Source organism: Chiloscyllium punctatum, chromosome 3 (assembly GCF_047496795.1).
Source record: "Chiloscyllium punctatum isolate Juve2018m chromosome 3, sChiPun1.3, whole genome shotgun sequence".
Taxonomy (NCBI): Eukaryota; Metazoa; Chordata; class Chondrichthyes; order Orectolobiformes; family Hemiscylliidae; genus Chiloscyllium; species Chiloscyllium punctatum.
The window spans coordinates 115,781,924-115,809,687 of record NC_092741.1 but is presented as its reverse complement, the minus strand read 5'-3'; the positions used below and the strand labels follow the sequence as shown (position 1 = coordinate 115,809,687).

Genomic DNA, 27,764 nt, shown 5'->3' with positions numbered 1-27,764 from the left:
ATAGGACTAAATTAATTTGAGATATCTGGTTGGACCAAGTTGGACTGAAGGGTCTGTTTCCACCTCTATGACCCTAACAGCCTGTTCTCTAGTTGGTTCCTCAACATATTGAGTTAGAGACAAAAAAAATTGCAGAAGGCTTACAGTCCTAAAGAAGTGTTACACCCAAAACATTGACTTCTCTAACTCCTGATGCTGCCTGGCTTGCTGTGTTCTTCCAGCCTCCTGCTTGTCTTCTCAACATATTGGTCTAAATAAAACCCCATCATCTACACTACTGAAAAAATTAAAATCACCCCTTTTCTTCTATTTCATTTTTTTTGTAGTCCAGACATTACCACCAAATGTATGTCAAGATCCAGCTGAGGTCCAATGTAATTTTCATCACATAAGAATACACACTATGAAATACAGGGTATTCCGCCCGAGCCCACTGCTACACTTGACCACGTTCTGTCTCTACTCCAGCTGCAGCAGCTGTCTCGCTCCACTCTCTAACTCCGCCCTCTTATTAGCGCGGCCCATCTCTGACCCCGCCTACTTACGTCATTGGCCGCGCCCCCTCCCTCACCATCGGCTCCACCTCTAAAAGCCCCGCCTTCTCCCCTTGCCCCGCCCCCCATCTTGGGGCGGGGTTTGTCGTCGGGCTCGGCTTCAGTCGGCGGTGCTGGTGAAGTTAGTGTCTGCTGTCTCGGGTGAGTGCAGGTCGAAGCCGCGGCTGTGGCATGACGCTGCCTAATTAACTGGCCCGGGGGGGTCCTTGTTTGGTTGTAGGCCCACAGCGGGGACGGCCCGGTTTACTGTCAGGCGCTTCTCAGGCCGCCCTGGCGGCCTGCCACTGGGCCTGACGCTGCTCTTTAAAATGAGGCCAAAGCGGCCCCAGCCCCCTGCCCTCCCCCCTCCCCCCTCCCCCCTCCCCCCTCCCCCGGGGAGGGGAGGCTTGGACCCACCGAAGTCCCCTCACTGGGCTCAATCCACCGCGCGAACAGAGGCCTAGGCCCCAGGAAATGACGGGAGGTGTCTAGATCAGCTCCACGGCGAGGGGAGCGAAATCTGCGGGTGGGGGAAAAAAAAACCTTTCCGGGGCCGATCATTAAATAGAGGGGGAGAGTTATTGGATATTTTTATGGGTGGAAATTAAGGATGGGCTTTAGATGGGTAAAGGGTTTAAGCAGAAAGGCGAGGCTCTGGAGTGTCGAATGGGAAGGGTCTTTGGTGGAGGGGAGGTTTAATGAGACGTGAAAGATCTTGGGTTAAATTGGGTGGGAGGGGTCTGGGGGTTGTAAAGGATGAGAAAGATCTCTGGGTGACTTTAAGGAGATGGAAAGGGTTTGTGGGGTGGTTTAAATGGGCTGTGAAGAATTTTGACATTTAATTGGAATGTGAAGGGTCTGGAGGAGGTGTTAATTTGAATGGCATTTTGGGCATTAAATGGGGTGAAAAGGATCTTGGCTTAAATGGGATGGGAAGGCTGGGGGTTATTGGGATGTGACTTGGATGGTTCAATGGGATGGAATGGTTTTGGGGGAGTGTATATGGCAATGGAAGGGTCTTGGTAGGTTTAAATGGAATGTGAAGGATCTTGGCATTAATGACAATGGAAGGGTCTTGGGTTAAATTAGATGTGCAGAAGGAATTTTGATACTGTTGGGGAGGGTCTGAAGGGACTTTAGTTGGGGTAAAGACATATTGTGGGTGATTTGTGGCTGAGAAAATGTAAGTTTATCAATGAGGTAATTTTTTTGAGGTGTGGAGTGAGCATCATGTGGATTATGAGTTAGTGGTGCTGGAAGAGCACAGCAGTTCAGGCAGCATCCAAGGAGCTTTGAAATTTCACCACTAATCCAGAATCTGGTTTCCAGCATCTGCAGTCATTGTTTTTATTATGTGGATTAGTCTGTTGGTTTGGTATTGTGATGGTTCATAAAGGGAGTGGATATCACAAGGTTTATGGATAGGATTTGTTCACACTGTGTGATTTAATAGTGATGATGATCTGATTAAAATGTGTATCAGCCTTAAGGGGCTTGACTGCATTGAAGTTGAAAGATTGCTTCCTCTAGCTGCGGAGTCTGGCGCACTGGCCATAGTCAGCAATTTGGCCTTTTGGCCAGAGATATGGAAAATGTTTTTGACTTGGAAGCCTGTGAATATTTGGAATTCTGTACCCAGAGCACTATTATTAGTCAAGTCATGTAATAATTCAAAGCTGAAATTTGTAGAGCCTTTGAACTTTCAGATAATTGAAAGACAAGGGGATGGGTGGTAGTGTGAAGTTAAGTTAGCAGATCAATTTCTTCTGAGTTGCAAAGCAGGCTCATGGGCAAGTATTTCTCCTATTATACAGTCATAGAGATGTACAGCATGGAAACAGACCCTTCCGTCCAACCGTCCATGCCGACCAGATATCCCAACCCAATCTAGTCCCACCTGCCAGCACCCGGCCCATATCCCTCCAAACCCTCCCTATTCATATACCCATCCAAATGCCTCAAGAGTAAGTCAAGTTTTGCACTTCTGATCTTGATATCTTGAAGGTTAAATAGGATGTTAGTGTGGGGTTTATGAAGGTTATTTGAGAGTTATAATAGGATTGTTTGAAAGGATGATTGATAGAAGATCTACAAAAGGATGAAGGGCAAAATTATATATTATATTATGTGAAGGCTGTAATGTATGTGGTGAGAGTATGTGAGACTTGTTTTAAACAAGTCAACATGGTTAGCTGTGCAATATGTATCGTCCATGTGTTATCATTCATTCAGTCAATATCCATAATCCTGGTATGCAATCAACGAAAGAGATTAAGGGGGAGGGCACATTAGTAATGGCTTTAAGATAGGGCAGTAAATATATTCTTTACTGGATTAGTGGTGCTAAGAGCACAGCAGTTCAGGCAGCATCCAACGAGCAGCGAAATCAACGTTTTGGGCAAAAGCCCTTCATCAGGAATAAAGGCAGTGACCCTGCAGCATGGAGAGATAAGCTAGAGGAGGGTGGGGGTGGGGAGAGAGTAGCATAGAGTACAATGGGTGAGTGGGGGAGGAGATGAAGGTGATAGGTCAAAGAGAAGAGGGTGGAGTGGATAGGTGGAAAAGAAGATAGGCAGGTCGGACAAGTCAAGGAGACAGTAAGTGAGCTGGAAGTTTGAAACTAGGATAAGGTGGGGGAAGGGGAAATGAGGAAGCTGTTGAAGTCCACATTGATGCCCTGGGGTTGAAGTGTTCCGAGGCGGAAGATGAGGCGTTCTTCCTCCAGGCGTCTGGTGGTGAGGGAGCGGCGGCGAAGGAGGCCCAGGACCTCCATGTCCTCGGCAGAGTGGGAGGGGGAGTTGAAATGTTGGGCCACGGGGCGGTTTGGTTGATTGGTGCGGGTGTCTCGGAGATGTTCCCTAAAGCACTCTGCTAGGAGGTGCCCAGTCTCCCCAATGTAGAGGAGACCACATCGGGAGCAACGGATACAATAAATGATATTGGTGGATGTGCAGGTGAAACTTTGATGGATGTGGAAGGCTCCTTTAGGGCCTTGGATAGAGGTGAGGGAGGAGGTGTGGGCACAGGTTTTACAGTTCCTGCGGTGGCAGGGGAAAGTGCCAGAATGGGATTGCCAGTTCAGTCTTTTCCATAGAATGAATACGGTATTCTGCAGGAATGGGAAGGTGACAGGAGGATGGTTAAGCAAGTTGTATGGGAAGCATTAGATAGAAGTTTTGGCTCTCTGATATTTTATTGATGCAGAGGGATTCCTACAGTAGTCTGAATTTCTGGCCTTCAGAAATGTGCTCCTCTCTTCCAGTATCTAATTATATGGCACCATTACCCAGGAGATGTAAAATGAGTCTGTTTGTGATTGACCTGCTTTGACACTTCTGGGTAGCCACCAGAGTGTGTGTGTTGGGGAGGAGGAGGGTGCATGAGATTGGTGCTGAAGGAAGGGTGATTGAGAGAATCCTCCTTGAAGTAATTGACACTTGGCTTTTGCTATCCTTTTGATAGTGAATTGAAACATTTGATGTGATAAGGCCAGCTGTGCAGCATGAAGCTGCTATATTTCCATAGCTAAGTGAACATGCATATTGTACTCGAAGCAAATTCTGCTTAACTCAATCTCAACTGTTTTCTGGAAAGATAGGAAAGGATAATAAACTAAGTGACATGCTTCTTTTTTTAGTTTGATTCATTTGCTGTCGATATAATCATTCCAGGCAACTGCTAACCAGTTTCCTTGAAATGAATATTGAGTTTCTAGCTCAAAGTGTATATTCTGCCTTAAACCCCTTGTTCAAAATTTGATGTCCTAAGGGATGAAGAAATTTTACCACCTTTGCTCTTGATTTTGACTCCCGAGAAGCAGATGGGTCGTGACTTCAACACCTTTCTGTGCTGGGACCAGTTGACTACTTTCTTCCTCAGCTGCAGACGTCCATGTAAGTTGGGTTTGACTGTTTATTGCCCACTGGTCATGAATTGTTTAACATTCCTGGGTCATCCTTCCTGAGGAGCCTGGAGTGGTGGAACAGAGCTTCAGCTTGAAATGTACTGAGACCTGTGAAATTTCTAGTTTGCCTGTCTGATGGTTGTTGATGAGCAAACTGTGATTTTCTTTATCTTCTTCCCTTGTTTTAAGATAATGTCATATACAACTCAGCCTGCAATCTAGCAGAAAGTGAGTGTACTGTTTAGCTGATGATTATTAGTAATGGTTAAACATAGCACTGAATGAGTATTTCCAAACTATGTAAATTGAATACTGTATCACTGAACATTGCATGAGAATATTTTGAGTCATGGGAATTTTTTTGAGTAAATAGAGTTTTAAATAGGCAGTAATTTTTGTAAGAAAGATTATTTGTCTCTAGGAGTAGAATTGTTGTCACTATTGTTTTTATCTACATTATATTGCAATGCTCACAGCTTATAAATGAGGAACTGCTGCAGCTTTATGTGGAGGATGTATGATTTGCGCAAGAGTATTATACACAATTTGTTTATGGAGATTTTATGAACTATAAGTAATAATTGAGTTTTAGTATACAAAAAAGTCAGCAGTAAATGGAGGTGACTTTTGTTTAAGAATCTGATTACATGAATCATGGTGAAAGCAGAGTTCAGGGGTGTGGTCAAGTCTTATCTTCATTGAGCTCCCTTTTTGACATTATCCAGGTTTGGAATAGTAAGTTTATATTATGAAAGTTCCTTTCAAAAGAGACATTTTCCAATTTCCACAATATTTAATTGAACTTTGAGTGCCAAATAGCCAAAGAAAGGAAGATGAAATCCCATAAGCAGCAATACAAAGATTGGCAGCATGCTTATAGACCAGCTGTCATCTCATTTATTGACTGAATGTTTAGTGTTGTCTCTTAAAACTTTTGACTAGTTAGCCCAGTTTATACTGTGACTTTCTTTGTGACATTGATCTAGTAGAAATATTCACAAATTGACATTGTAATAGGTTAATCCTTAAACACTGGAATTGAGATGGCGTTAATGGAATCATGAGTATAGTTTTCAGCCAGTTCAGTCTCCTGATGCAAGTAACTACTTTTATTTATACAGTACCTTTTTAATGTGAAAATTTCTCATGTCTTTGGTAGTTAGGCAAAGTTTGATGCTTAAACAAAAACAGGAATGGCAGAGCCTAAGAAGATAAACCAGCATTAACATTTTGAGTCCAGTGACACTTCTTCAGAACCCTTTTATTAAGCAAAGGACAGTAGATGCTGGAAATCTGAAACAAAACCTGGAGAAGCTTAGTAGGCAGCATTTATGGAGAGATATCTGAATTAACACTTTGAGTCCATCTATCTTCTCTCCATAGATGCTGCCTGCCTGCTGAGTTTCTCCAGTAATTTGTGTTTATGTTTCAGAATCCTTTTTTTTGTTTCCGATCCCCAGTATCCGCAACTCTTCGTTTTAATGAAATTCTTCTGAAGAAGGGTCACTGGAGTCAAAAATGTTAACACTGTGTTTTCTTTTCACAGATGTTGCGAGGCTTGTAAAGTTTCTTGAAAAGTTTTAATACTATTTCAAAGAGTTTGATCTTAAGGAGCATTTTAATGGACGAAAGTGAGCTGAAGAGGTTTAGGGAGGTAATTTGAAAGCTTGGTGCATAGGCATCTGCAGTTACAGTTATCAATGGAATTATGGAAATTGGGCATGTGCAAGAGACCAGAATTGGGAGAAAATGCAGAGTTCTTGGTCAGTAGTTGGTTATGACAGTTATTCAGGGGATGCAGACAAGTCATTGCCAGCATTTAGCGATATCTCCGTTCACAACTGTAGGGAAACAAAGCAGGATATAGGCTTGAAATAAAAACAAAAAGTTCTGAAGAATCTTAGCAGGTTTAACAATAGTAATGGAGAAAAACAGATGTCGTACACATAATTACTTCACAATTACTCTGAGTGTTGGGAATAATATATTAGCATGGATAAATGACTGGCTAACCAGTTGGAAACAGTTGAGGTAAGCATCTGGATGGGTGCATGAATAGGAAGGGTTTGAAGGGATATGGTCAAATGCTGGCAAATAAGACTAGATTCATTTTAGAATATCTGGTCAGCATGGACAAGTTGGACTGAAGGGTCTGTTTCCGTGCTGTATATCTCGATATCTAAGTGGCTAATTTTCACATTGGAAAGCTAATTAGTGGGGTGCCAAAGGATCAGTGCTTCAACTATTTTCAACCTAGGTTAATGGTTTGGATGAAGAGAGTGTATTGAGACCGAATTTACTGCTGATGCAAAGATAGGCAGGAAAGCAAATTCTTTGAAGGACACAGTCTACAAGGGGATGTGTTTTGGGAAAAAATAGGCAGAGGGAGATCAAATGTGAGTTGTCTACTAAGGTGAGAAGAATAGAAAAGTAGATTACTATTTAAGTAGAAAGAACTTGCGGAATTCAGCAGTACAGTGTGTTCTGGACCTCTTACATCAGTCAGAAAATAGCAAATAAGCAAGACAAGTGGCATATTGGCTTTAAATGAAAGGGGAAAGAAGGTAAAAATAATCTTACCACAGTGGTACAGGACATTGTTGAAACTGTACCTAGCATATTATGTTCACTGACTTCATTATTTAAGGTGGGAATTGGAAATGGTTCAGAGAAGATTAGATTAGATTACTTAGTGTGGAAACAGGCCCTTCGGCCCAACAAGTCCACACCGACCCGCTGAAGCGCAACCCACCCAGACCCGTTCCCCTACATTTACCCCTGCCCCTAACACTACGCGCAATTTAGCATGGCCAATTCACCTAACCTGCACATTTTTGGATTGTGGGAGGAAACTGGAGCACCCGGAGGAAACCCACGCAGACACGGGGAGAACATGCAAACTCTGGGAATTGAACCCGGGTCTCTGGTGCTGTGCGGCAGCAGTGCTAACCACTGTACCACCGTGCCGCCCACTAGGATGATTCACGGATGAAGAATTTACCTTGTGAGGAAAAATTCAGCCTATACTCTCTTGATTTTAGAAGAATAACATGATCTTGTTGAGATAGTCATATAGATGTCCAACATGGAAATAGACCCTTCAGTCCAACTCGTCCAGATATCCCAACCCAATCTAGTCCCACTTACCAGCACCCGGCCCATATCGCTCCAAACCCTTCCTAAACGTATACCCATCCAAATGCCTTTTAAATGTTGTAATTGTGCTGGCCTCCACCAATTTGTCCGGCAGCTCATTCTATACACGCACTACTGTGTGTGAACAAGTTGCCCCTTGGGCCATTTTTTTAATATCTTTCGCTCTCGCCCTAAACCTACGCCCTCTAGTTCTGGACACCCCCATCCCGGGGAAAAGACATTGTCTATTTACCCTATCTATGCCCCTCATGATTTTATAAACCTCCAAGGTCACTGATCAGCCTCCGACACTCCAGGGAAAACGGCTCCAGCCTGTTCAGCCTCTCACTATAGCTCAAATCCTCCAACCCTGGCAATATCCTTGTAAATCTTTTCTGAACCCTTTCAAATTTGACAACATCCTTCTGTTAGGAAGGAGACCTGAATTACACGCAATATTCCAACAGTGGCCTAAGCAATGTCCTGTACAGTTGCAACATGATTTCCCAATTCCCATACTCCGTACTCTGACCAATAAAGGAAAGCATACCAAACGCCGCTTTCACTACCCTATCTACCTGCGACTCATAAGGGTAGTTTTATAAAAGTGTTTTCTGTTGTCGAGGAATCTAGAACTCAAGAGCAAAATTTCAGAATCCGGGTCCTCTCATTTAAGGTGAAGACAAATGGGTAATTGTCTCATAGATTGTTAATTAATCTTTGGAATTGTGTACCCTGAGAGTAATGGAGACTGGGTCATTGAACATTAAGGCAGTGTTAGACAGGATTTTGATTTACAAAGTTGAGGATAATGGGCTGGCAGGCAGTGAAGTTAAAGCCACAGTCAGCAGTGACGATCTTATTGAATGGTGAAACTGGCTTAATGTGTCACATGGCCCACTTCTGTGTTTTTATGTTCTTAGTGGAAATCCTTGTTCTCTATCCAAGGTTAATCATTAGTGCTTTTCTTTTTTGCCCTTGAAGGCTAACAGCCCTGGTTGTTGTTTTTGGACACTGTGCGAGCAGGGAATTCTGCCTTCAGGATACTGGAGTTCCAGTCGAGGCCAATGGTACTCAAACCGTATTAGGATGTAGAGTGGGGCCCCACTAAGGCATTGCCTGCAAGACATGGCTAGCAGCGTAGTGGAGGGAAAGCAAATAAGACTGCAAGGAAAAAGAAGTCGTTGGCAGATGGAGAGAGAATACTGGGCTTGAGGAATAGGACAATGCAAAATAATAGCATGAACAAGAGAACATAAGGGGAGGAAATTAAATGCTTAATGAAGACAAGTGGTAAGCCAATAGCATGGGGGAAGAGAAGAGAATAGACTTGTTTTTAAACTTGCACCGATTGACTTTATTTTAAATGAAAAAGTACTGGTTGCACTGCTTATCAAGGGGCTAGTTGCAGTGAAGACGTAGGATGATTTGTAAGGAAGTGTTAAGGATCAGTAGAGAATAGTTTTGCCTCTGGATGGGGTGGTTGGTGGGATGTCCAGAACAAGGCAACAGAACTTATAAATTTGAGCACGTCCCTCGAGGGAGATGTCAGGAAACGCTTTCGTACAAAGGATTGTGCAAATCTGAAAAACACTGCCCTGTACCAACCCCTGCCCAAAAAGAAGGGAATAGCTACTGAACCTCCAAGTGTAGCTGGGATGAGTGCTTCAGGTCAAAATTTCCAAACTTTTTTTTGTTAGCAAAGGTATTAAGGTTTCTGGAACTAAGGCAGGTAAAGTTAAGGTACAGATGACCCATGACCCTTGAGCCAATAGACTTGAGTAGGGGTTGCCATTCTATTTGTATTGCCCTAAAGTCTCCAGGAATTGTAATTTGAAGCTTGAAGGCAATGCACAGTGACTCTGAGGTCTTTTGGGGAGAGTGGGGGGGGGGTGGTGGGGAGAGAGGGGCTGGGGGAGGGAGGTAAGAAGCGGGGTGGTGGTGTTTGGGATGGGAGGAGAGGATGTGATAAACATTTACTTCCTTTCCTGTTGCTGGGAAGGTGAATGTATGGGCTTGAGATAATTACCATGACAGTGGGCAGAGGAAAGTGCTTGATCAGAAGTGACAGTGTTTGACTCTATGGTCTGAATGGTATCCTGTTTATCTGAGATAGGCTTGATAGGTTGAATAGCATCCTTGTGTTCCTTTGACAGGCTTCAGCTTTGACTGGCCTCCAGTTCCAGTATCAAGGGCTGAGTAGCCTTTGCCTTTTCCTGTGTAACAGGCTCAAAGATCAGGTCCTGGGTATCTACTGAAATTGTTCTAATGATGCTGATGTAAATTGTAATACTATTAATTGAACTTCTTTCCCCAGGACTGAAAAGGCCATAATGGAGCAGCATTTGCACTGCTTGAACTGTGTGAGCCGGCGTTGCATGGTTAGGCCAGAGATGAATGTGTCATGTGACTTGATTGGCTGCCCCCTGGTGTGTGGAGCTGTCTTTCACTCATGCAAAGTGGGTGAACATCGCCTACTGTGCCCTCTTGAGCGAGTGCCATGTTTAAATAGTGCGTTTGGATGCCCGTTCATCATTGCACGGAACAAGATTAGTGAACATCTGGAGGTTTGTCCTGCCAGTGTGGTATGCTGCACAATGGAGTGGAATCGTTGGCCCGTGAGCTATGCTGACCGCAAATCCTACGAAAGTTTAAGCAAAGATGGTGATGGAGTAGAGCAGTTGGACTTGGCTTTAGCTCTTCAGGATCAGCGGATGCTTCTTGAATCACTCAAAGTTGTGACCACTGCCTCGAACTCAGCTCCCAAGCAGTTCAAAAATGAAGAACAGATCCCAGAGACTATGGAAGCACTGGATGAGCCCCCCTCTAGCAGTTTGCTGTCAGTGAACGAAGACGCTTACACTGAACTGTACCGAGCCACAGTTGAAACGACTAGGACTTTAGCAGTGGCCCTTGACCTCTTGAACAATGCTACAAAAGATGGGGAGCTCTCAAATGGGAGTCTATCGGAGGAGCGATCTGAAAGGAATGGGGGTATCCAGGTTGTCGGGGAGGATGCACCAAAATCACCGTACTTTGCAGAGATCAATGATGATCCCTGCAAGAGTACAACGGAAGGAGGAGCAGTTGGTGGCGCACACTGTGAATCTGTAGCTTATGATCCGCCTTGGAGGGATTGGAACTTGTGTGTGGAGGAAAATGGATTTCATGAATTATCTGGCATGGTGACTGAAGCAAATGATGGCACGGATGGATGTATTCAGCTAAAAACAAGTGCCTTATGCAATGGTTTTCACAAAGCAGATGTGAATGCTTACACCCTGGGTCAGGAGGGAATGGAGTCGTACAATTGTGATCAGCAAGCAGAAGAGATAATGAATGGTTCTTGCCATGAAAATGACATAGATTGTGATGGAAATTCTTCGGAACCTGATCACTTCTTACCTGTGTTTGCACAGCTACTTACTGTGGAAAGTTTGTTACATCCAGACAGTTTTCGGGAGGACTGCTTGCCTTCTGATCCCTGCGGAGTGAGAAAGTTAGTCAACAGATCTGCTGAGCGGCAGGCACTGAAGAAAATTGCCACTTTCAAACTGTTAGAAGGTCACAATGGGCGCAGGCCATATCTTGGGGACTTGAATTGGTATAGGAAGAAAACAGAAAGCAAAGCAGTTGACACATCAGATCTGGAAGTTGATGATGACCCTCTGGAATTACAGGGAATTGATTTGATCACAGCTGCTTTATTGTTCTGTTTGGGGGACTCTCCCAGCGGTAGAGGGATCTCAGACAGCCGGAGTGTTGATGGAAACCGTGTTGATTTGGGCACACAGACTTTCTCCTTCCCAGCAGCCATATTAGCCACCAATACTACAGTCGGAGAGATAGCCTCCGCATCTGCTTGCGATCACGCAAATCCTCAACTATCGAACCCGAGTCCTTTCCACACACTTGGGCTGGACCTGGTCTTGGAGTGTGTGACCAGATATCAAACAAAGCAACGCTCCATGTTCACTTTTGTATGTGGTCAGTTTTTCAGGAGAGACGAGTTTCCTTCTCACTTTAAGAATGTGCACGGGGACATTCATGCTGGCCTCAATGGGTGGTTGGAACATCGATGCCCTTTGGCCTATTATGGCTGTACCTATTCTCAGAGACGGTTCTGCCCTTCTGCCCAGGGTTCAAAAGTTATTCACGATCGCCATCTCAAGTCTTTTGGAATCCAGCCATGTGTACCGGCCATGTTGTTAGGAACCCATGAGAGTCGGTTGTCCAGCACAGGAATGGCTGCTGACCAACTGAGCAAACTGCCCTTTGAGATTTTGCAGCACATTGCTGGATTTCTAGATGGGTTCAGCTTGTCTCAGCTCTCGGAAGTGTCACACTTAATGAGGGATGTATGCAGCAGTTTGTTGCAGGTTCGGGGAATGGTCATCCTGCTTTGGGAAAAAATTCAAGACCTTCATGGAAAGGCCTCTTGGAAAACAAAAGGCAAGGTTTGTGTTTTTCTTTTATTAACTTTTGATTTACTTTGTATAAGAATTAAGAAACAGTATTGTTTTAATCTCCATAGAGACTGCTAAGGTTAGAGTACTTTGTATACCCTGTTAACCACATCATTCCGCAAAATTGTTTTTAATGAAATTTTACTGCACGAGGTAAACACCACTAGATATGCACTTTGAGTTAATTATTTGTACTTTAAAAATAAAACACAACAGCAGGTACGTTGGACCAAAACCCAACTGAACATTTTCATTTCTGCGCTGACGGCAACTCTCCCACCTGGTCAACAAGTGTTTGGCTATTCATTAGATTCTTGAAGGTTATTCAAACTTTCCTGCATTTGCTTTGAGAGACCTGGGACGTTTACCTCCTTCACAATGGCTTAATGGGCAATTCATTTCTAATCCACTGGTTTTTAACTACTCAAAAGGTGGGATGCTAGGAAGCTCAGAGGAACAAAGGGGTCTTGAGCTGATTGGAATCTGCAGATCCCTAAAGGTGGCAGGACGGGATCTATGATAGCGAACCTATACAGGACACTTGCCTATAATAGTATCACAGGTTACAAGAGCAGGAAGGTTATGTTGAAGCTGTAAAGAACTTTGGTTAGGCCACAGCTGGAGGACTGTGTGCAGTGTGGTCACTACACTTAGAGGAAGGATGTGATCGCACTGGAGGAGGTACAGAAGAGATTCAGCAGGATGTTGCCTGTGATAGAGCTGTTCCTCTATGAAGAGAATCTGGATAAGCTCTGGTTTGTTTCTTTAAAGCAGAGAAGACTGAGAGGAGACCTGACTGAAGTGCACAAGATTAAGAGGGGTATGGACTGGGTACATAGAAAGCAGTTGAAGGGTGAGTAATGAAAGGTATAATTTTAATGTGATAAGCAGGAGGATTAGAGGTATTTTGGGCATTTTCTTTTCAGCCAATGGGTGATGGGAATCTGGAATGCACTACTTGGGAGAATAGTTGTGCTGGGAAACCTCATACTTCTAAAAAGTACCTGGATGAGTACTTGAATGTCATAGCATTTGACCCACAGCCTTGAATATTATGTGGGATCATGTAAGCTTAGTAGTTTTTGACAATGCAAATCTGATGGACTGAAGAGCCTTTTCTGTATTGTACAATTCTATGATAACCTACTGGGCCACATCTATAGCTTTTAGCGCATTTCTCTAGTTGCCTGATTTTAGTTGATTCAATCTATGATGATTGAAAACACAGGGAAGAAGACATGCTAAAGAGAGTTGCTGTTAACATGCAGCCTGGTTTCACTCCATTTCTAATTAGAAATGGATCAGACACCTTGCTATCCTTCATGACCTCCACAAAGAAACAGTCATGGAACTTTCAAACCATTGCATTGGATTTTTCCAGGCAATTGAATGTCTCCATTAGCTTCTAAAAATCTCTTGGCTAATTGTCAAAAGTCTTGATCATGTCAGCATACGTGATGTAGAGTTCTGTGTTCCAAGCTTGGCGTTTCTCCTGGAACTCTCTAACTTCAAGCACTGTCTCAGTGATTCCTTGGCCTTTTCTAAAACTGCACATTAAATGACAGCACGTCCTTATTGAGTGGTTCAGGAGGATGTTTGTGAAAGTTTTCTGGTGGTGAAGAGGCATGAGGCTCCTCCATAGTGGTTGCAAAATTGCCTTCCTTTTCACTTGTATTGCTGGAACAACATGGCCATCTTTGTAATCATGCAGGGTGCCACAGAGACTGAAAGAATTCGGTGAACATTTGACACCAAAGAATAATTTGTATTTGTTTATAATGGTGTGCAAGAGTTATCAAAGAGAGCATTGATAGTAACCCATTTGATTGCTTTATTGATGGACCAAGGCTGATTGAAAATATGGATAAAGTGCTTTGCCCCTCTTTCCATTGGCTATTTCTGAGAGCTGTGTTGATTTGTAGAATACACGAAATGACATCTCATATAGGTTACGGTTTGCAATGTAGTGATGAAAGATGAAGTGTATTGACTGATGAAAGTTTGCTCATTTTGCCCTGAATTCATCCCAACAAATGAGTCCCCACTGATGGTAGCACACAGACGTGACTGAAAATCTGATTACAGAGCCACATAATGCAGTTAAATGACCAAGACATTCTTTTGGGCAAATAACACAAGACAGGTGTCAGCATTGTGATTGAGTGTTTATAGTTAGACAGCTCCAGGAGAAATGGCAAGGACATCACATAAGCCTCTTACAGTATGCTTGTTGATCTGCCAAAGCCCTTTGACTCAGTCAGCCATGAAGGTAATGGAGCAATTTGGTTGCCTTGGAAAATTCCTTCCAATGGTTTGACACTCCACACATGGTATTCCTGCATGTGTCGTAGATGGTGGTGAGTTTTCTGATCCATTCCCAATCATTAATAGAGTCAAACAGGACTGCATGCTGTAATAAACTCTCTCCAGCATCCACTCCCCCGCCCCTCCACATCCCCATGATGTCTGGTGCTAGAATTGCCATCATAGAATACATCAAAATCAGTTATGACATGGACAGGAAGCTGCTCAATATAAGATGATTCATGGCAAAGATCAAAGTCTCCAAAGGCAAACTTCGCAACTTCCTGCTGGCCAATGACTGCACTAGCTGCCAGTTCAGAACTGGAATTGCAACATAGCATGGAGTTTTCTGCAATGCATGTGACAACTTTGACCTTAAGATCAGCACAAAGTAAGTAGATGTAATGTGCTAGTCTGTGTCAGAAATGCCCTATTATTGCCTTTATGGCTGCCCTCTGCTGTAGTTGCTGATAATGTAAATCATTTGAAGAGGGAGTTGAACAAGTGTTTTAGGGTTAGGAATTTAAAGGATTACAGCAAAAAGGAGTGGATAAGGGCTCCATTTTCCCTTATCTGTGATCTAAGTTTCCATGTTTATTGTGATTCTTATGAAAAAATATTTGAATTAGGTTTTGGGATACTGGTCCATTTTCAGAGTTATGTTTCCCATTGAGTTTACATCAGGATTGTTACAAGAATTATGAGATTAACTTAAAATTAATGCAAAATATATTTAATACTTTTTTCTTTTAAAAAAAAATCAGTGTAAGCCAGCATAAGAGGGCGGAGGAGTGGGAAGTGGAGGAGATGCGGTGGATAGCATTGTCAACCACGTCTGAGGGGAAATTGCGGTCTTTGAAGAAGGACCTTAACCTCCTTCCACCTATTGCATTCCCACTGCCCCTCCCCCAAGTCCCTCTTCCCTACCTTTTTATCTTGGCCTGCTTGGCACACATCCCTCATTCCTGAAGAAGGGCTTATGCCCGAAACATCGATTCTCCTGCTCCTTTGCTGCCTGACCTGCTGCGCTTTTCCGCAACACATTTTTCAGCTCTGATCTCCAGCATCTGCAGTCCTCACTTTCTCCTAGCTGAAGAGTAGTGCTGTTTTTGGATGCTCCAGTGTACAATTGTTTTTAATTTGATAACTGCAGCATTATTGTTAAAATGATAATATCTGGCTATTTAAAACTGAATACCAGGATCATTCTTTAATAAATAATTAGTTGACAGTCCAAATGGCATATTACCTGCTGTCATATTTGTCCAGGCTCTTGGCTGGAGCATTCCAAAATTAATTAATCTTCAGCTATGCTGCCCATCTCTCTCTCTCGTGGCAAAATAAACTTGAAATTAACAGAATAAAACTAAATAATGCTAAAGAATGCTAATTGCTTGCAGTAATTTTGAGAAGGGACTGCAGATATGAGCCTTGATCCCAATGAGTTACCTTGGGCCAGCTAATTAGAATTTTTATTTTGGAAATGGATTATGGGCGATTTGTTTATAATCAGTTTATAGCTTGCAAATGCAAAGTTACGTGCACATGCACATATGGTCTGTTTTTATATTTATATCTTATTTATGTAAAGCAGTAAACTCTTAAAAAAACATCATCACTAGTACAGTGGTCATATTTCTACCTGATTGCATCATTTAATAAATAAGTTGGTGACAATAAAAAAAATTCCTGAATATCAAATAGTATTCCTTGAGAAAAGCTCAAGATCCCTCAAAGTTTGAACCCTGCTTCCAAAGTTTTAAGTGGAATGAAGTTCCACCATCTTTTTTCAGGTAGAATGTTCTGAACCCTGATAACACTGAATAGAAAAGATTTCTTCTCCTTTTCGTCCATGTTTTATGCCAATGATTATAAATCTTTAACCTCTGGTTATTGGTTCATGCCCAAGAAAGAATAGGTACTCTTGCTGGTCTTATCAAAACATCTCACCTCAATAACCTTCATTTGGTCACTTCTAGATTTTCACTGTTCTGAAGAGAGCAGTCCTAATTTCTAATTTCCCTGCAAAGCTGAACTCCCTTTATGTACTGTACATCTGCCTATTTAATCATTCTGCCTGTAAACCTGATCATCACTATTTTCATGTGAGCTTCCAACTTGATTATACTCTCTATACCTGAGTCTAGATTTTAAATAAAAATTGAGAGGTTGAACCAAGATTGATTCTTGGAAGGTCACAGCAAACTGCCTTCTAATCTGCAAAATTTCCCTAGGAAGCAGAAAGTGCTGGCATATCATTGAGCCAATTTTGTAAACATATTCCTCTTCGTTTTATGTGCTGCTCCTTAATAATTTTTCAATTGATACTTTGGTGAATGTCTTGTAATCTTTACTAATTTATTAATGTTTTTACTACCTCAAAGTTAATCAAGTTAGTCAGACACAATTTCTCTTTAATCAATGCTGATTTTCCTTTATTAACCTACCCTGAAATGGCTTTCCATACTTTTCCTCAGCAGAGATGTTAGGCTGATTTGCTTTTATCAAGGAGATATATGTACCTCTTAAAGAGTGATGTAATATTGTCAATCCTCTAGTCCTTTTATACTTCTGTATCCAATGAGAATTGAAAGATTGTGACAATAACTCCGCTATTTCTATCTTTGCTTCTTTCAGCATCCTGGGATACATTCTATCTGGATCAAACTACTTGTATATTTAAATTTGTTTAGTCTTTTTAGTACATCTGCAGCTATAATTCTTTTGTCTGTAACTTCCCTCTCTGTGTAAGCTTTACATCATCTGCAGTCTTTTTGAAGACCGATGCAAAATTTTTGTTTAATACTTTAGTTATGTCCTCTGCATGTACATGAAGATTTCCACACAGACTGGGGCTTGAATGGAGAGGAATTTAAGTATATACAGGAAAACCTAATTGTTCAATAAGTGGACTAGAGAAAGAGCAAAACGTTTCTTCCCTTGGGAAATAAGGCAGGGCTAGTAACTGGGATGTCAGTTGTGGGGGGGGGGGGGGGGGGTGCACTTTAGGATAAGTGATCATAATTCTATTTTAAAATAGTGATTGGAAAAAGGAATAGATTGGATCTAAACATTAAAGGAAGACCAATTTTGATAGCATTAGGCAGGAACTTTCAAAGGTTGATTGAGAGAGGCTGTTTGCAGGTAAAGGGCAAGTGAGAGACCTTCAAAAATGAGATAGCATGTTCCTGTTAGTGTGAAGGGCAAAGCTGGTAGGTGTGGGGAATGCTGAATGACGACAGAAATTGAGGCTTGGTCAAGAAAAAGGAGTAGGCATATGTCTGGTATAGACAGTTGAGTCACCCCTTGAGGAATAAACTTCGGAGGGCAAAAAGGGGACATAGCTTTGGCATATAGAGTTGAGGAGAATCCAAAGAGGTTCTACAAATACATTAAGGGTAAAAGAGAAACTAGGGAGAGAGTAGGACCCGTTTAAAGATCAACGAGGCCATCTACAAGTGGAACCACAGGAGATGGGTGAGATACTGGTGCAAAGTATCTGTTTAGTATTTACTATGGAGAGAGACATGGAAGCTAGAGAATTTGGGAAATAAATAATGATGTCTTGAAAAGTGTCCATATTACATGTAGATAAATCCCTGGGACCCCATTAGGTGTATTCCCTAAACTTTGTGGGAAGCTAGGGAAGTGATTACCGGGTCCCTTGCTGAGATATTTATACCATCCACAGCCATGTGTGAGGTGTCAGAAGAGTGGAAATTGGCTAATGTGCCATTATTTAAGAAAGTTGGTAAGGAAAAACCAGGGAACTATATAGACTGGTGAGCCTGATGTCAGTGGTAGATAATTTGTTGGAAGGACAAGTTTTACATGTATTTGGAAAGGCAAGGATTAGTTTGGGATAGTCAGCATGGCTTTGTGTGTGGGGAAATTGTGACTCACTAACTTGATTGAATTTTTTTTTGAAGAGGCGACAAAGATGATAGAAGGCAGAACAGTAGATGTTGCCTATATGGACTTTAAGGCATTTGACAAGACTCTGTATGGTAGACTGGTTAGCAAGGTTGGATCACGTGGAATATAGGGAGAGCTAGCCAATTGAATGCAAAATTGGCATGAAGGTAAGAGACAGGGTGGTGGTGAAAGTTTGTTTTTTAGACTGAGGCTTGTGACCAGTGGTGGTGTTACTGGCAAGCAGAGCGTGGAGCAATATTGTGATTACTGCTTAGGATTCTAAGAAAAATTAGATGTCAACTATAATGAGCTATTTTTTACCTAATCCAGACTAATCACTGCTTTTTATGATTCATATAACTGATTTGAAAGTGAGTAGATAAGGTATGGTTAGTAAGTTTGCAGCTGACACACAAATTGGTGGCAAAAGTGAGGACTGCAGGTGCTAGAGATTAGAGTCCAGATTAGATGGTGCTGGAAAAGCACAGCAGGTCAGGCAGCATTCGATGAGCAGGAAAATCAATGTTTTGGGCAGGAGCCCTGATGAATGTCGAATTTTTTTTTGTTTTTTTCCCTGCTCATCAGATGCTGTCTGACCTGCTGTGCTTTTCCAACACCACTCTAATCTTGACAAAAATTGGTTGTGTAGTGAACAGCGAAAAAGGTATGAGTATAATGGTGCTTGGTCAGATGGACTGATGGGCCAAGGAGCGGCAGATGGAGTTCATTTAGGTAAATGTGAGGTGTTGCATTTTGGGAAGGCAAACAAGGGAAGGATTTATATAGTCTGTGGTAGGGTCCTGGGGAGTGTTGTTGAACAAAGAAACCTAGGGTTCACAGTTTCTTGTAAGTGGAGTCATGGGTAGGGTGGTCAAGATGGCGTTTGGCATGTTTGCCTTATGTTGGTCATAAAATTGAAAATAGGAGTTGGGATGAGACCACTCTGGGTTACTGCATAAAATTCTGGGTTTCCCTGCTATATGGAAGATGTTGTTAAACTTGAAAGGGTTCAGAAAAGATTTACAAGGATGTTGCCAGGCTTGGAGTGTTTGAACTCCAGGGAAAGATTGAATAGACTGGGACTTTCTTTCCTGGAGCATTGGAGGCTGAGGGATGAGTCTTGTAGAAGTCTATAAAATCATGAGGGGCATGGTTAGGATGAATAGCCTAGGTCTTTTTTTCCCATTGTAAAGGTGTCCGAAACTAGATGACTTGGTTTAATGTGAGAGGGGAAAGATTTAAAAGGGCCAAATTTTCACGCAGAGGATGATGTGCGCCAACTGCTGGCAACTGAGGCTAGATTCATTTTGGATGTCTAGTTGGCACGGACGAGTTAGGGTCTGTTTCTGTGCTGTATCTATGACTCTATCTTGCCCTTAACCTTCCTAATTATTTTAGAACTTGCTGGATTTGCATATTCATTACCAAAATTAAGACTAATAGTCCATTTATCCCCTCATGACTAGCCCATTTATCCCCTCAAGCTTGCCCTGGTATCTAACATAGTTGGTCAAACCAGGCATCAACATTTCTTTTGTCTCAGCTCCGGTCAGCCCTCAATTTCCCAATATTTCAAAAATCTATCTTGCACCTTATTAAATATCTCCAGTAATCTAGCCTCCACAACTCTCGAGGATAGGGAATTCCAGACATTCACTACATTCTCAAAGAAATTCCTTCAATCTCATTTCAAACAGAGTGTCCTCCTTATTATGTGATTGTCCTTCAGTTCAAGATTCCTCAGAATCTGTCTCTTCTCCCCCCAACCCCCCACACACGCGCGCGCGCGCGCACACCCCATTCTTCTAAATACTAATGAATAAAGGCCTAACCTATTTAGCTGTTCGAGAAGTCAATCCCTTCATTCCAGGGATCAGCTCAGTCAATCTCTCTTGAACAGCCTTTAATGCTAGTACACCTTTTTTTGAATACAGGGGTCAAAAATCTCCAGGGATGGCCTTGCCAACACCATATATAGTTGTAACAGGACTTCTCTTCTTTTAAACTCCAAACCCCACTAATGAGAAAGTCCCAAATTCCATTTGGCTTCTTTAATTACTTAATTTCTTAATTACCTGTTGTACCTTTTAGTATTTCATGTACAAGAGCACCCAGATACTCCTGGATGAATTGGAATGTTTGGAATCTCTGTGTAAATACTGTAATGTCTTCACTGTTATGTCTACTTGCTGGTTTAGAAGAGGAATAGTTTAAAGTGGAATCTCATGCCTGAGGGCAGTAACTTGCTAAACATTTTAAACTTCAAAATTAAGCATTTTACATTTTATTTTTCCTTTCTGCATCTTTTATCTGTCAATGCAATCTTTCCCTCTATTTTTCTTTCTGTACCTGCTTTGATTAGAATTTATTTGGTTTCCTTCTATGATTCCTCTCTCTTTCTCCATCCTTAAATCTGACTTGATTAAGGAGAGAGACTGTTGGTTGAATGCAGATGTCCATTGCCATCACCATGTTGCTGTTACAATCAGGTGAGGAAAAAGAGCCTGGTTTACTACTATTCCTAGGAGAAAGTGAGGACTGCAGATGCTGGAGATCAGAGTCGAGAGTGTGGTGCTGGAAAAGTACAGCAGGTGAGGCAGCATCTGAGGAGCAGGAGAATTGATGTTTCAGGTATAAGCCTGACCTGCTGTGGTTTTCTCGCACCACTCTCTCTACTCTTACTACTTTTCCTCCCATCATTTCACCACAACACATTTTTGAATTTTTACAAGGGTGATTGTCAATTCATTAGTACTTTAATGCATGCACTCTTGTGAGAAGTAAGCCGAGAGGTATTCTTGAATTAAACATGTAGGAATAAGCTTTATTGTTTAAAAACTCATTCCGACTTAAAAAAAAATTAAGAAATGTTAACTATGTACAAATAAGACCTACTTCATATTAATGCATTCAAACACACCAAGCTCCGACTTCACACTGTTGGATGTTAAACTTGGCCAAGTAAGAAAAATGCAGATAAAAGCAGTAAAGTCAGTTAGAAATTACCAATTCTCTTGATGTTTGGTTCTTAGCTGAAGAACTCATTTTCTACAATAGTGTATTTTTTTCTTTCATCTTCAAATCTTTCTTTAAAATTCTCTGTTTGCAATGAGCTGGTTTTGTGTGTAGTTCAAGTCACAAACAAGGCTCAAATTTGAGAGCTTTTAGAGTGAGAGAGAGAGAGAGAGAGACAGACTTTGCATATTCTGGACCAAATCCAAATGTAAATACTTACACAAAATATATAACAAATAATTTATCTCTCCATTTTGGATGCATATTCTAAAAGGTATAGATGACTAGCTCGTGTCACTTGTTTTCCTTTAGCCATTTTTTCCATAATACATAGGAGCACAAATTAGGCCATTCAACCCATCAAGTCTGCTTTGCCATTCAATCTCCATTCTCCCAGTTCTCCCTGTAACCTTGATCCCCTTAATACTCAAGAACCTATCTATCTCAGTCAAAAATATACTCAATGATCTGGCCTCCACAGCCTTCTGTGGCAGTGAATTCCATAGATTTGTCACTTTGTGGCTGAAGTTTCTCCTTCTTTCCATTCTAAAAGGTCTTCCCTTTACTCTAAGGTTATGCCCTTGGGTCTTAGTCTCTACTATCAACATCTTCCCAACATCTACTCTGTCAGGCCATTCAGTATTCTTTGTTTCAATTAGATCCCCCACATATCCTTCTCTTTCATATTGTGATGATTAATTTTTTGAATGTCCCCAATTTTTATTCCTGAATGATCCATCCTGGATTTTGATGAGGTTGGAAGATACTTGGCATCTCCAAGAGATCTTTGCTTCTGTCTCACTGATATAATGATCATGCAATGCTGCAGATTTGTTTCAGCCATTTTAAAAGCTGTCTTTTAAAAGTACAATGTGCGGAAGCAGTCAATGAATTTGCAATTTTATATTTGATATAAGCGCATCTTTGTTATGCTGTTATCTGTTAACAGCCAGCAAATTACAGAGCAAAGAATGTTTCAATTTAAAATGTGATGGAAGCATTCTAACTAATGGGCATATTGTAAGAATGCTGAACTTGCAGGATCCCACTTAATTTAGTTGGAACTGTAAGTTTGTGCAGACATTTCAGACACAGTGATGGGCGGCACGGTGGCACAGTGGTTAGCAATGCTGCCTCACAGCACCAGAGACCCGGGTTCAATTCCCGCCTCGGGCGACTAACTGTGTGGAGTTTGCTCCCATAGTCCAAAGATGTGCAGGTCAGGTGAATTGGCCATGCTACAATTGCCCGTAGTGTTAGGTAAGGGGTAAATGTAGGGGTATGGGTGGGTTGCGCTTCGGCGGGGCGGTGTGGACTTGTTGGGCCGAAGGGCCTGTTTCCACACTAAGTAATCTAATCTAATCATATCTTCCATTTGGTGTTTTTCCTTCCAAAATGTGGCACATCGCACTTCATTGTTCTCATTTCCCAACTCTATCTTGTCCTAACAATCTCAGAATATTTTTATAGGTAATCAAAACAGCTCATTACTCTTTTAAAGTAGAGTAGCAACCCTGTCAGATCTGCTGCATTGCCTGATCATGTTTCCTAACCAGTCTGAGAATAGGTCAGGCTCTCTAAACATGTACTCCAGGGAGCTTAGGACATTAAGGAGGCGAATGGTTGTTTTTAAAAAAAATAGCAAAACATGCTTTCCTTAGTGGCCTGTCAGACAGGTGCCCTCACCACTGCTGATGGGTAGTACAGCAATTTCATATCCTTACACACATGGCAATGCTGAGCGTACTGGCAAGTTCTAGTGAAATCTGTAGAGGATCAGATTAATGTAGATAAGTTATGGATTTCCACACCTAATTATATGTACAGACTCTAGAAGTTGTTGTCCAATATGCTGTGTTAACGATGGCTATCTTGTCATTCACTTTCCTATTAATGGATATTAAGATATCACAGCTTTGCAGGATTGTTTCTTGAAGTGCACTTCTTTTCAAATGTAATGCAGTGAGCTTCTTCCTGTTCCCCATCTCTTATTGTGATGAACTCCACTGCCTTTTTTCCTCTTATAAAGCTCATACTCTAATAGATTGTAGGCTGATGGATTGATCTCAAAGTCTAATGGACTGTAGACTAATTGACTGCACTTTGAAGCTTATTTTTCTTTTAATGGGTCACATATTTAATCTTTTGATTCTGAAGTTAAACACAAACTTGATGCTGTGGCGATCAGTGCCAGTGGTACAACTCTGCTATTGCACAGAAAATAGTTGGAAGAAATGCAAAGTATTTGTTCTCTTGCTTATTGAGTGCCTCCTTTCTTCTCCTTCTCCTCGTCCTTCTTCCCCTCCCCCCCCACCAGCGTGACTGTTAATTGTACAGCATTTTGTGAAATATGTGACATTTCTGTCTTTCAGGCCTGGCGATTCAGCACTGCCTTCGGCACAGTTAAAGAGTGGAAGTTTGCAGACATTGCCAGCATGGCTGATCATCTAAAATACTGTCGCTACAACACAGTAGAGAGGACCGGGGAGGCTGTCCCATTGCCTTGCATGTGTGTGACACGGGAGCTTACTAAAGCGGGCCGTCCATTGCGTTCTGTCCTAAAACCAGTTCTTTAATCTGTTTGGACACTGACAATGTACTGCAAAACATTCTAATCTTAAATGTGGTCTGTCACTTTGTATATGATATATTTTGCTTTGATGTGAGATTTATTTTTGTAGTACAGTACCTGTGCAGGCATGCTCAAGGCAAAGAAAAGCGCCTTGATGACAGGCATATTGAATGGATGGATATTTTTGTGGACGAAACCTTCCCCCTATTGGAGTCTTCCATTTGTACATATAGTTTTCTTGCATGGATCTGGCCTTTATTGGGGAAAAAAAATGTCTAGCTTCACCCTCCATCCCTCCCCTCTTCCCACCACCCCTAGACCTAGAATAATCATATTGTGAATGTTGTAGATACAAAGAGACATTGATTGTGACAAAATCCTCATCAAAATGCGGCAATGTTCTGCCGTTACTTGGTGACTCAGAAAGATGCTCAACTTTTGTGGAATAATGAACGAGATGCTTCTTGTCTTTTTGAATCACAGCTCGAGCTCACTCTGAGGTTAGAGGAATTATTTGTCTGCGTTACATCAATAAGCTAGCTGCTGCAAAGCAATACTATACCTCACACTCATCAAAAGCAAAAATGCCGCAGTGCAGTGGATTCACACTGTACAATTTTGCCACTTTTAGCACTTTAGTTTTACAGCCTCATTTTATTAATTTGATCACCAATATTTGAAATTCATCATTGTTCACATAGTTTCTCACCCTCTCCTCTTTCCTAACTCTCTGCCTTTGTGAGTGTTACCTATGATGTTGAATGGGGAAATGAGCAACTTGCTTTGAAACTAAATCTAAGAGGGCTGTTTCAGTCTGCCAAATGAAAGGCTGTGCTTTGTGAATCCATCCACGTTACTGAACCTAAACTCCCCCCAGATGCAAGGAGCAGGTATCAGTTTGGAGGCTTAGCACTCAGTTACCAAAGCAACTTTTTACTTTTTAGTTTCACTTTTTTTAATATGGTTCGTACCTCCGACTTTAGAATGCTTTATTAAGGGAGTGATTGTGTGTGTTTTTGTTTACGCATTTAGCGCCAAAAATAGATTTGAATATCTTAACCTTCAGCCTCGGCATTTAAAACTCTGATCGTGTAATGTGTTGATGTGATCTCACAATCAAATGTAATGCCTTTTCACCGCACTTTATTGATTTTAAAACACTGATGGAATGATATCAAGAGTGCGGGATTGTTGTGGAAAGCTAGTTTATCCAATTTTAAAGGCTTTGTTTATCAGAATATTCATGGATTCCCCTTGTGCTGTAAACAAAATACTGCTGCTAAATGTAGAAATTTGAGTCTAACTGTGTTTTCCCTTAACGTGTTGTCTTAAAGTTTAAAATGAAACAGACTTTGAAGAAAATGCTGTGTGTAGCTTAGTGCTAACATCTGTTTACAGACCTATATAAAATATGTGCTTCAAGTTCGCACATGTTAAGACAACTATATGGGAAAACTCTGAGCTGGTCTTTAAGAACACTAATTAATTTATTTTAATTTTGAATCATTTGTAAAGTGATGTGAAATGAGAATCTGTTGGATATCAGTATCTGTTGCCTGAATGTTTTTCTACTGGCTTCTCAGAAGAAAATGGTAGTATAGTTTCAACATGGAATTGGCTGGTAGTGAGATCCAAATGTAAAAATTGGGACCTGTGTTGATGCAGCAGGTGTAAAAATCAAATATTGTATAGCACAGTAAACACAATGAAAATTATTGTTCGAAATGGTGCTGCTGTGTTTGGGAGTTTTGCACTGTGCCACAGGTAAATGTTTGATTCCCATTTATTTGAGCTGTGGAGGGGTAATGTTTGTGGAACATCATAGACGCCAGAAATTAAATAAAAGGCCGGTGTCAGTTTGCTTGCTCTTGGTTCTAGGTGTCTAGGATCTAGGTATCTACCCAGTGACTGCCCTTGGCTCTGGGTATCTAACCAACTGGTGCCCTTGGCTTTGGGTTCTAACTAGTAGTTGTCCTGGCTTCTGAATGTCTAAGCAGCTAGCACCTTTGGCTGTGCACTCAAATCAATGGGAGTTCCTGGCTGTGGGCATGGAACCAGTGGGATGCTTTATACTGAATGTTTAACCTGTCAGAAGAAGAAAGCAGAAAAAAATGCTAAAAATGCAAAGCATTTAAGTCCAGAAAGCAATGCAACAAAATGCATAATTTAAAGTTGTGCACTTGTGTATTTGTTTTAATTTGTGTGGCGATATCTACATGTCAATTAAATGTTGCATTTATTACAACTTCATTAAACTCTATTCAATATGAATGCATTTTGTTGCTGCAACTTCAAATATACACTCAGTTCCACTGAAGATCATTTGATCTCTTTCCCCCATTTCTGCAGTTGCTTCATTTACCAATAAATGTTTGGTTCCAATAGTTTTTATTATGCTCCAGGAATGAAACTTTGCTTCACTAACAGAGTTCATATTCATTACCATTCACTTAAACATTACACTGGTCTACTCCTATCTAATTATTACATTATTAGTTAGTATTTTTTTAATCTTGTCAGAAACATGTGTATTTTCTGCTTTCAAATATGAGAATTAAAGGCAATGAAAGATTGCATAAAATTCTCTGAAACCACAATGAAGATCAAAGGAGTCTCTACATTAATGTAAAAAAAGTAGATTTCTCTTTTCAACACTGAGGTTCAGTTATGCAGGAGTTTGTGTTGGGAGGACCTCTTCCCCACTCTGCTGGTCTTTCAATGATGCACGATATTGAGCTTTTGTACTAAATGTTTGATTTCATTTTAAACTACAAGAATTCTAATAAAGAACTTGTCATTTTTATTAACTACTGAAAGACTTTGTTTGTATTTTGTGTTGCAAAGGTTGCATGAGAATTGAATTTTTGGAGGTTTTTGAGCATGGTAAATTGAACAATTGGAGGGATGGAAGTGGGGACAGCAATCATAGATTTGCTCATTTAGCCACAAATTCCTATTTTTCTGAAATTGCTGAACAAAAATGTACCAAGGTTCATCTCGTTCTCTTTCTGCATTACAGCCATCTAATACAATGATAATGTTGTTGTTGACAGTTTATGCCTGGTACTCTTCTATGTAAGGTCAGTGAAAAAGGAGGTGGGGAATTTTGGAAACCAGTGGCACAAAGCCAGACTTCATGTCTCCAATTACTCATACACTTTATCCCAAAATGTGACCATTCTGAAAGAAATATATCCAATGAATAAATAAATCCTAACAGCTCATGACTGTATCTAGTAAATCTATTTCTTAAATTGACCACTTCTTTGTTTCCATACGGTATGTCTGACTCCACAGTTCTAATTGTCTGTTTTATTCCTGCCGTCAAATGCCTCGGTCAAGACTTGGATGAGAAACAATGTCATAAAGTCATATAGATGTACAGCACAGAAATGGATCTTTCGGTCTGACTTGTCCATGCTGACCACATATTCCAATCTAATCTAGTCCCACTTGCCAGCACTTGGCCCATATCCCTCTAACCCCTTCCTACTTGAATGCCCATGTAGATGCCTTTTAAATGTTGCAATTATACCAGCCTTCACCACTACTTCTGGCAGCTCATTCCATACATGCACCACCCTCTCTGTGGAAAAGGTTTCCCCTTAGGTCCCTTTTATATCTTTTCCCCCTCTCTTCCCCTACCCAAGGGAGAAGACTTTGTTTATTTATCCTATCCATGCCCCTCCTGATTTTATTTACCCCTCAGACTTCGATATTGCAGGGAAAACAGCACCAGCCTATTCAGCCTCTCCCTATAGCTCAAATGCTCCAACCCTGGCAATATCCTTGTAAATCTTTTCTGAACCCTTTCAAGTTTCACAACCTCCTTTCGATAGGAAGGAGATCAGAATTTGTTGGCAATCGCATTTTCTCGTCCTGCCAAATACACAATTTTCAAATTGATTGGCTGTAACAAC

General features: G+C 41.3%; 1 protein-coding gene across 6 annotated transcripts; it reads left to right on the top strand.

Annotated features, from left to right (window-relative positions):
• Positions 1 to 613: 613 nt before the first annotated feature.
• fbxo30a (F-box protein 30a) lies at positions 614 to 26,660 on the top strand. Of its 6 annotated transcripts, XM_072558637.1 has the most exons (5): positions 614 to 695; positions 4,302 to 4,426; positions 9,890 to 12,029; positions 12,813 to 12,891; positions 23,645 to 23,825. In XM_072558637.1, coding segments are annotated over exons 2-5 (2,256 nt in total). In that variant the 5' UTR covers positions 614 to 695; positions 4,302 to 4,424; the 3' UTR covers positions 23,680 to 23,825. The 6 variants fall into 6 exon arrangements, with proteins under 6 accessions (XP_072414738.1, XP_072414702.1, XP_072414747.1 ...); XM_072558601.1 differs by lacking the exon at positions 12,813 to 12,891 and having other exon boundaries at positions 23,645 to 26,660; XM_072558646.1 differs by lacking the exon at positions 12,813 to 12,891 and having other exon boundaries at positions 9,890 to 12,024.
• Positions 26,661 to 27,764: the final 1,104 nt, after the last annotated feature.

Bases quoted from the DNA above. Each gene is read 5' to 3' on its own strand.
- fbxo30a (XM_072558601.1), top strand. The intron at 12,030-23,644 runs GTTTGTGTTTTT...TCTGTCTTTCAG, and splicing joins CTTGGAAAACAAAAGGCAAG to GCCTGGCGATTCAGCACTGC.